General features: G+C 34.0%; 1 protein-coding gene across 3 annotated transcripts in view; it reads right to left on the minus strand.

Annotated features, from left to right (window-relative positions):
- Window positions 1-433: 433 nt before the first annotated feature.
- ATF2 (activating transcription factor 2) overlaps window positions 434-10,210 on the minus strand; it is a 107,729-nt gene continuing 97,952 nt past the window's right edge. For all 3 annotated transcript variants that reach the window (XM_012650752.1, XM_012650750.1, XM_012650751.1), the window contains 2 exons: window positions 5,646-5,751; window positions 434-1,061 (listed from right to left, as the gene is read on the minus strand). In XM_012650752.1, the coding sequence (XP_012506206.1) occupies window positions 835-1,061; window positions 5,646-5,751 (333 nt within the window). In that variant the 3' untranslated portion in view covers window positions 434-834. The remainder of the gene's footprint in view (window positions 1,062-5,645; window positions 5,752-10,210) is intronic.

Here is a 10,210-nt window from a genome sequence, read left to right on the forward strand (position 1 = left end):
CCCAAACCAACAAGAGCTAATTTCAAAAATTATTAGATATCTGATAACCCTGTATTGTATATTATATTTTATATATTTTTTAGCCTCAAAACATAGGTTTAAAATACTGAATTTAAGATTTGGAAAATAAAGTCATTTTTGAAATGCTGAAAATTCTAAAATTTATGTTACTGAAAATCTTAAAAAAAGGAAAATGCACTATTATTAATGACCTTGATTTAGTTTAAGAATGTGCATAAAAGCACTGTATGTCTTTTACCATATTTTCACTCACTTAAAAAAAAGTGTTCTCTAACGTTCTTCCTTTTGCATAATGTGCAAAATAAAAGGCAAAAAGATTAAAAGTAAATTTCTGTCTTTCTCTTGCCTAGTGCTTTATGACTTTGTTAACATTACAAAGTCAATAGGGACTATGCAGAACTTTGGTATAAATGATAACAATACTACCATCACAGTTGAGGGTTAAGGGGTGGTCAAAAGAAATGGAAGTGGGAAGAGAGATTCAGTATCACCCCCATTTATTAAAACACCACCAAATTAAAAGTGAAATAAATCACAATGAATTATAATACAATTTACACATTAAGCACAGAAAAATTAATAAATCCAACAATATTTATAAAAAAAGCAAAATCAGTCTTTTTCCAGAGACTAAAAACTGTTGTTCAGTCTGATCATCAACTGCTGCCACACCAACTTTAGAGCCAAGTTTAATTTCAAGTAAAAAAAAAAATTTACAACCACAGATTTCTCATAAATGGAAACTGGTCTTTCCTTGATTTCCCTTTGAAGTCACTAATGAGTATCTAAAACTGTTGTACTGCAGGTTTTTAATCAACTTCCTGAGGGCTGTGCCTGGGAGGAAGGAGCCATGACAATCTGTGAAAGCGCAGGCTCTGTACTCTGGTCCGCCATCTGGGTGAGGACTGAAGTGGCTACAGCTTCTGCCTTGGTGGTTGAACTGACTCCATTGGATGTGCTGACAGAACTATGCTGTATAGCTTCTGTATGTGGACTGCTCGGCACGGAAATGTCTTCCGAACTATCATCTTTATCAGCAGCTGAGTGGGAAAAAGAAAAATTATTCATTTTCTTAAATATCTGTAAGAATGTCTCATTAGGTTCAGTCAATATACAGAGTAAAAAGTTAAAAGGTATTTTACAGAATTGATTATGTAGACAAGTCGGTGAGACTGGAATTGAGGAACTATTACTATAAGTCACAAACTAGGCAATTTTACCTGTAACAGGTCAAAGCAAGGCACAACCATACATCCGGAAATATGTGGGTGCACAGTGCCTCACAGAATAGAGCTGAAAAAATTTTTATTTAACAATATTTCACTATTTGCTAAATAGTGTTAAGAAAGAAAATGAGGTAAGAGTTTGGGAGACAGGCTTTTATAGATATCATTTAACAAAACCAGTCTGGTTTGCCTACAAGTCGTTCTTATTAAAAGATAAAAAAGCATTTATTACCATATACATAAACAAAATGAATTTTTACATACAGATTATATTTTCAAATGATTCCCTCTGCATTCTCCAGAACTGTATTTATTCTGGCTATCCATCTGCTGCAGCCGTGGATGATTACGACACCTGATTCTAATGATGCTTACACATGAGAATAAGCAATATTTAGAATCTAAATGCCAGCAGCTGTTAAAGTTGCATGAATTAATTGGGATTCAAATAAAAATACATATAAAACTCTAAATACTACAACTGAAAAGATATTCAGGAAGGGGCATTCTAAATATTTAGGCCTGAACAAATCTTACATCTTTTTTATTTTAATAGAGTAGAATCCAATAATTTCATTTAGTGAAAAAGTTGATATAGACAACACGTGCAAATATTTACAGTATATGCGAGTTATGAGGCACAACAGTAACATGAGTACCTGTGAACTCAGCCCCCAACTTGAGAGAACACTGCCAATACTACCCCTGTTTCCTAGAGGTGCCTCTCCTTGCTAAAGGTAATCACTACTCTGATATTTCTACCATTCCCCTTGTTTTTATTTTTTGTAGTTTTACTGTATAGGTATGTATCCCTAAACATTACAGTTTAGCTTTGTTTATTTTTAAACATTCCAAAAATAGCATCATATTGCATGCATTCTTTTACACTTTGCTTTTTCCACTTGGCATTAAAAATAATCTTCATTCAGTGTTCAGATGCAGCCTTACTATCAAATCTGAGAATGGATATTGGCCGGCTTAACTGATGGCCAGATGCTCATTCTGAAAGTCAATTAGTAAAAGACTACAGACTTTATGAAGCGAGACTTACCCCCCGATTTGTAATGTAGACGATGGAGGGGGAGGATACCTAGCAAGAACAACTTTAGTTCAAAAAAACTCCCCATTTTGAGGGTTTTCTGAAATACAGTAATTCTTACGGAATTCTCAGTCATCTATCTCAAATCCATGCAATTTTGAAAAGCGGGTTTTAAAATACACTAATGAGATGGAATGCCGTCTTCTTTATAATGTGCTATAAATGTAAACCCATACCCCTGGATAAAAACTTGACCTCAAGATACAATAAAAAAAATCAAAATTAGTAATCTTTTAAAAATTATACAAAACAGAAAGAATAACTTTCTGATCAAGCAATAATGAAGTTATAAAATATCTGTAATTCAGGTATTTAAATAGCCAATACAATAGTTACATGTTGAAAGAAAAGAAAACATTGGCAATGACAGTTTAACGCAAGAGAATACTAAAAAGCCGTATTTGTTTAGTTCACCACTACTCTTCAACAGAATGCGCTGACCCTTCCTTGAATGTTAAGTTCTAGAGATACACTATCCCTCAAAAATAAAGAAGCTGATTTGTGATGAATGGTATAAGAAAATGTAAATATATCCTAGAAGCAATGACTCAAAACAGTAAATTATAATGGACTAGTGCTTATCTACAGACTTTCAGGATTAGGTAAAGCAAATCTTTAGGTAGTACAAAGAATCAAGTACTCATAATTATGTAATTATAAATTTTATATATGTATAAAATACCTTTACAATGTGATATATCTGCACCCATGTCCAGTTCTAGAAGGTGAGGGGAGAAAATTACTGGTATAATCACAAGTACTAGAAAGATACAGGAAATCATGTTGCACTCAAAGAGCCACTTTTAGTTCTGCTTAAGCTAAAAGAAACCAGCTGTTTGACTATTTGATTCTCTACAAAGCTCTCTATGTTCACACATATTGTTAATAATAAAAATTATTGAATTATTAGTGTTCATTTAGGACCCAAGAGGCTTTCCTTTCCATTTATGGTTATAGAGACAACTATAATACAAAATTAATTATGCCCAGATCTAGAGAAAACGAATTCGTGGTGATAAGAGCACTTCTGTGCTTTATTCTTCAAATATTAAACTCAAATATTAAAAATGGAACTCAAGTATTAAAAATGTACTCTTATTTTCTATTTAGGTTTTATATTATTTAACTGTCAAGGTGACCAACTGTCATAGTTGGTCATCACTGAGTGGTTTCCTAGATGTGGGACTTTTTCAGTTTTAAAACTGGGTGGGACAGACACTGTGACTGTTGACTTGGTATTGTCACCTTTGCCTGCAAGATTTTGTAATATTCCTTAATTTCTACTAAATCTTAGTTTTTTTTTTCCACAAATGTTTGGAAGATTTAGCTAGTATTACAGTTTACCACCATTAACAACTGCTGTGTGCTACAACATGACGAAGAATGTGAATTTGTGAATTTCTCTAACATATAAATATTCACTTAGCCAATCTATCTACCTTGGCTATTAAAAGAGAAGTCAGATTTATTTCAAAATTTTTAAATTTTAAAATAGAAATTACTCGAAAATTTCTACAAAATCCAATTATCTCCTGAGAACTGAGAAGAGAATTAATTTTATGGTAGAGCTATACTTTAGTTTGATTATCTAAACGACCAGACAAAAACAAAGGTAGGAATAGTTCTAAACAACAAAAACATCTTCATTTCTTGTATCTCACAAATTAGCACAATATATATGCAGATTATTGAGATTTATATGCTCAAAACAGATAAAAAATTTATGAATGTAGATTATTTTATTGAAGAATATAATATATAAATCTACACATCTATACACTTAAACATATATCTTTGTAAATCAATTATTAAAATGAATAATTGGCTTGTATCTCCTAAGCACCTATTGCTTGGATAACAGAGATAAAATTGAGATTACTGAGTAAATTATCAATGATTAAAAATCATAGATAATTTTGAATTGAATACAATTTAAGAGGTGAGTTAATTTCCTTCTAAAAATAGAATCATTTGTATATTTCCTTTTAAACTATCAAAATTCAAGAGAGCTTTCTTAAGAAAATCATATATGCATAATGCTGAACTCAGTAGCTTCTATAGGAAATTATGTTGTTAAGTCAGATGGGAACCATAATGGCCTCATCCCTGCAGCAATCATTGTTAATATAAATCCCAAATATATTTCTATATGGTTCCAATTTACTCCACAATGTGTTTCACTGTCCTGTCAAAATGACTAGATATCAAATAACCGAGATTTATATGCTCAAAACTGACAAAAATCAGTGTTCTAAATATATATGGCAATTGAGAGTTGCTAAATCTACTGAATCTTTTAAATTAAAAAATATTGCCCATTCTGATGAAATTGCTTACAATGACTACAAGTAAAGATGGTGGCCATTAAGTTTTATCGAAAGCACCTGAGGAACTGTTTGCATCCAATACAAAATGTTTCTTTCTTTTGAATTACTGACACTGGCAAATTAAAATGAAGTGGATACATATGGTTGAAACAATCTTCACATTTACAAATATCCTGAAATATCACTAAATCATAAAAACAAAAGCTGTGGGTTATCTATTATGAATGTTGCCTAATGCATTCCCAACTCTATTATTTGTTACAAATTTGTGTACAATGGACAAAATTGGCCATTTATTCAAGAGTAACAGCTGGTTCCAACATTGTGCATCTTATCAAAAAAGAAGGACATTACAAAAAGGAAAAAGCACAGTTAACCTCTAAAATGCTGAAAACAGAAGATTCTTATTTTGGGGGGAAAACATTTTGGTGGAAACTTACAAGCAGATTCTGTTTTAGTATTTTTATGACTAACTAGAAAGCTTAATATAAAGGTTCACAACAATAAAAACACTGCACAATGCTGACATTATTTAAGAAAGAATAGGATCTAACGTTGTAAATGGATACTATATATTGTTAAATGAAGACAGCTGATTAAAAACAAAATCTCGTCATTACTGAATGGAGGCTGGGAAGGAAGTGTTTCACCCTGTCAATCTAAGACAAAGTGTTAGCCTCAGAAGATAAACAAAATACCATTAATACTTACAGTATATTTTAAATTATCAGCTAACCCATTTTGTTTGTCTATAGTAATAACTAGAAAAAAGCCAGAAATAGGAAAACAAACTCTCCAGATTCTAAAAAAGTACACCCTTCCATACCATTCCATAATAACCTTACAGGAATTCTGATACTTAATCTTAAATATTAGAACTGCAGTCTCCATTTTTTTCATGGTAGCTCAATTCAACTCTGGCAGTATTTCACTGATGTAGCCTAAGGCTATAGGTAATGGAACATTACTCACTATGATAGCCAGATTTCTTCTGCATGGCGGTTACAGGGCAATCTTTATGAGCCAGAAGAAGCTGTTTCAGCTGTGCCACTTCATTTCTCAGCAGGGTGACTTCACTCTGGAGAAGAAACAACTTATGTACCTTATCAGTTCAGACTAAACATATTTTTTTACTGTTTAAAAAACAAGCCAGGATTAAAATATGGAAACTGGACATCACTGGCCGAAAATTAAGGAATAAAGAAAATATGCTGCTTAAATATGTCTAATCAGTACACATCAGTTTTATATTTTAGCATTTATACAAAAATTGCAACTTGTTTAAAAATTTAAATATGATAACAGCACAACTGGACAGCATATTTTAAAGTTTTTATATTACCATTTGTCTTGGGACTCTTTATGCATTATAGGTTACCTGTTGAAAGTATATTTTATATATGTTACACGCTTTTTTTCTTTTTTTTGAGACAGGGTCTCGCTCTGTCACCCACGCTGGAGTGCAATGGCCTCATCATAGCTCACTGCAACCTTGATCTCCTATGATCTTCCTGCCTCAGCCTCCCGAGTAGCTGGGACTACAGGCACGTGCCCCCATACCTGGTTAATTTTCTATTTTTCTGTAGAGAGCCTTGCTCTTGCTCAGGCTGGTCTCAAACTTGGCCCCGGCCTCCCAAAGTGCTGGGTCAATCTTCCTGCCTCAGCCTCCCAAAGTGCTAGGATTATAGGAGTGACCCACTGCACTTGGCCTGCATGCTCTTTTGGATTGTTTGAAAAATCAGAAACATCAAAGGAGTCAGGATGAATTTTCACTAACTCCATTCTCTTGAAAATGAAAAATCCATTCTGGGAATTCAATTAAGCATGTTTCTAGTTTCTTAGGAACTAGGAAAAGCTCCACAGGGGAAACCACAACCAAGGAATCATGGATATCTAAAATTTATTGCAAGGCACTATGTTGGACACTGAAACCAATGAAACTAGATGTAATATTTAAATGGCTCTGTTGCCTTTGACCCAGGCAATTTGTACACATCTAAATTTAAATCTGATAAGTCAATGGTGATTTGTCCTACTCCTTATAGCCGAATACACGCTTCGGCCTTTGTTTGGGATATGTTAATTTGGTAAATTCTACATAAAAGTTCCTAATTGAAGGAGTCCAGTTAATTTCTTTGTGTTACCCTCAAATATTAAAAACATATAAATTAATGATCTTTACCAATACTTAAGAATTAGAAATAATATGAATTTAATAAATTGGTAACATAAAACAATTCTTAACTTATAAACACCTCTACTTATTTGAACCTACATTAACTTTAACAATTCAGATTTCATCCATGAACCCAAAAGTAAATGTGAAAATATAGCAAACAGGTGTAGGAAAAAGCTCAAGCATGCCTTTTTTACTCCATCTCTTAACCAGAAAACTGAATGCAAAATAATTAGGCTCATTAGGCCTCTTTAAGTAATAAATGACAGAAACATAAAAATCAAGAGTAAAAATTAGGTAATCTAAGGGCATGTCTATTGGGTCAAATAGTTCCTCACATCCCAATAACAATGAACTATAACATTTTGTATTTAAGTACAGAACAAAAATTGATGCTCATAATAAACCCTTAATAAAAAAGGCTTAAGTTATGTTTAGAGTATTGTATTTGAGTGGTGGCTCACGCCTGTAATCCTAACACTCTGGGAGGCCGAGGTGGTAGGCTTACTTGATGTCAGGAGTTCGAGACTAGCCTGAGCAAGAGCGAGACCTTGTCTCTACAAAAAATAGAAAAATTAGCCAGGTATGGTGGCACGAGCCTGTAGTCCCAGCTACTTGGGTGGTTGAGGCAGGAGGATTGCTTGAGCCCAGGAGTTTGAGGTTGCTGTGAGCTATGATCATGCCACTGCATTCTAGCTGGGGTGACAGAGCAAGACCTTATCTTGAAACACAAAACAAAAACAAAAAAAACAAAAACGAAACAAAACAAAAAGAATATTGTATTTGAGCTAAGACTGGTTGGACGGTGACCAAAGTATCAAAGATAAAATTCAAAGTTTGCTTTAAATAAGCTGTTATTTAGAAAACTTGTTTCTAGAGAATACTGCAACCACTAGTGTCAATACCACTAATTATAGCTCATTATTAATGACACTATTGATGAGAAACCATGTTATGAATAATCTAATACATATTATCCAAGTCCCCTACCCCCACCCTGTCGGTTTGATTTTGAGACTGATATCTACAAGTTTCTCTCATTAATTTCTGTAATATGAAATGGGGTTGGGTATTTATTTTTAGCCAAGAATTTACAATCTTTTATAATCTGGTAGCCGTGACCATACTGATGTTCAAACTCTGACTGCTCTTCCAATATACTCTATCCTTTAACCATACCAAAACAGTAGCACTGCCCCAAGCCTGGCATACCCTTGCTGCCTTCACATTAGTTTGAACCATATGAAACAGCCAATATTTAATTGTCTTGACCGACAAAAATAGCAATTCCAAATGGCTAAATGTATACTGTTGTTTCTATCTAGAGCACATTTCCTCTCTTTGTTGCTTTGCTAATTATTTCACCCATCTTTAAGAGTCAACTCAGTACAGTACAAACTGCATAGGAAAAGAAGTTAGGAGTCCATCTGCATGCTTGTAGAGCCATATACTTTTGTGTGTATTAGATATAGATATCATCCATAGTACTTATCACACTGGATTGTAACTTTTGGTGTACTTGCTTGCCACCTCTATCAGACTGGGAATTTCTTTTTCTTTTTTTTTTTTTTTTGAGACAGAGTCCTCTGTTGCCCGGGCTAGATAGACTGGGAATTTCTTGAGGTCAGATATCTTTTTCTTTGTACCCCCAGAGCATACATCGCACATTGCCTGGCATGGACCGAGTAGATAGTTATATTTTAGAGAGGACCATGTAATTCTATGTCTAGGCAGTCAAAAATATCAAAGAAGGTGAAAAGAAATAGCTTCAATCTGCAGTCCCCAACCTCCGGTCCGCAGGTTATTAGGAACTGGGCCGCGCATCACTGTCGGAGCACCGCCACCCCGCCCACCCCCCAAGAAAACTTGTCTTCCAGGAAACTCAGGAACCCCGGGGCAGGAGGTGAGCGTGTGGTGTGGTGTCTTTACAGCCGTTCCCTTCTCACTTGCATCATGGCCAGAGCTCTGCCGTACCGCCCCTCACCAGCCCAGCCATTGGTGGAAAAATTGTCATCCATGAAACCGGTCCCTGGTGCCAAAAAAGTTGGGGACTGTTGGCTTAAATAATATAAAACAGGTCAGAGGTCCTAACTTCATTATTTATATCAACAACCTCACCCACATGGCTACATTGTTGATTTTCTCAGTTCTGAAAAGAAAATCGGCATATTTTACACCACCACCCAAATTACACAATTTAAAAAAATTACAAATACCCTTAAACACTCTATACATTCATCATAAACCATATTATGAAACAAAATACTGTATGTGATAAAATTACTGAGAGCAGTTATGAGTTATCTAACCAATATAAAATAGTCGATTTAAATACTTCTTTGAGAATTAAAAATTAAAATAATATTCCCATGCACTCAAATAAAACATATACATATAAATTCTCTCTTTAAATAGACAGGTTTGAAAGTGATGAATGGGACATCAATTTCTATATTTCAAACTTAACAGTTGGTGGTATTATGGCTGTTGATCTAATTAGACTACCTGGTCCATTAACAAATAAACAAATGCAAAGATACCACTAGCTAACAATGAATAATGAACATTAAGGACTCAAGAGGTAAGGCTCTTGATTCCTGTTACAACTTACATTTGTGCTAACTGAATTTTAATTGGAGTTACGCTTGGAGCAAACAATGGAAAAAACCAAAAAGAGAAGAGGAAATTAAAAATAAAACTTGCACATTTTTATACATAAATTTACATATAGCTAAGAGATATAACAGAATGAGTATACTATTAATTATATTTAGCCAAAATTCAAATAACCAATCTCCCCCTGCACCTTTTAAATGACAGAAATGATAAGGAAAAAAACCAATAAATTCAAAGCACACTGAATATAAATTCAGTCCAATCTTTTACATCATCCTGATCTAAAATGTTTTACAATGATAATAGATGTCCTAATCATGACCCTGAGGCTCAAAAGTGACTTTTAGACAAGAGGTTACAAATTAGATACAGTTTGTATTATTATTTCATCCTAATATGTGATTTTTTTAAAAGCTGGTATCAGCACTAGACTGAAAGCAGTGAATGAGACATAGTTCCGGGCAAGGAATTGGGACTGAGAGAAATATTGTAGAGCAAACACAGCTGGAGTAGAGGTTAGGCATGAGACTGGGCCAAGCCTTGAAGGAAGTGAATGTACTTGTGCTGTACAGCCCTAAGTGTAAGCATATGCTAGTGGTCAAGACCAGGTCAAACAGAGGCTGAAAATAGGAGGCTCATGCAAGAAAAGATTATATAACTAAATTAGGCAGAAGAGGCTGAAGCTGGGTGGTTTGTAAATCATTTATGATAAACATAGTAAAATTCAACAAATTAATCCAAGCAT

This window comes from Propithecus coquereli, unplaced genomic scaffold, assembly GCF_000956105.1.
Source record: "Propithecus coquereli isolate 6110/MARCELLA unplaced genomic scaffold, Pcoq_1.0 Scaffold34, whole genome shotgun sequence".
NCBI classification, from domain to species: domain Eukaryota; kingdom Metazoa; phylum Chordata; class Mammalia; order Primates; family Indriidae; genus Propithecus; species Propithecus coquereli.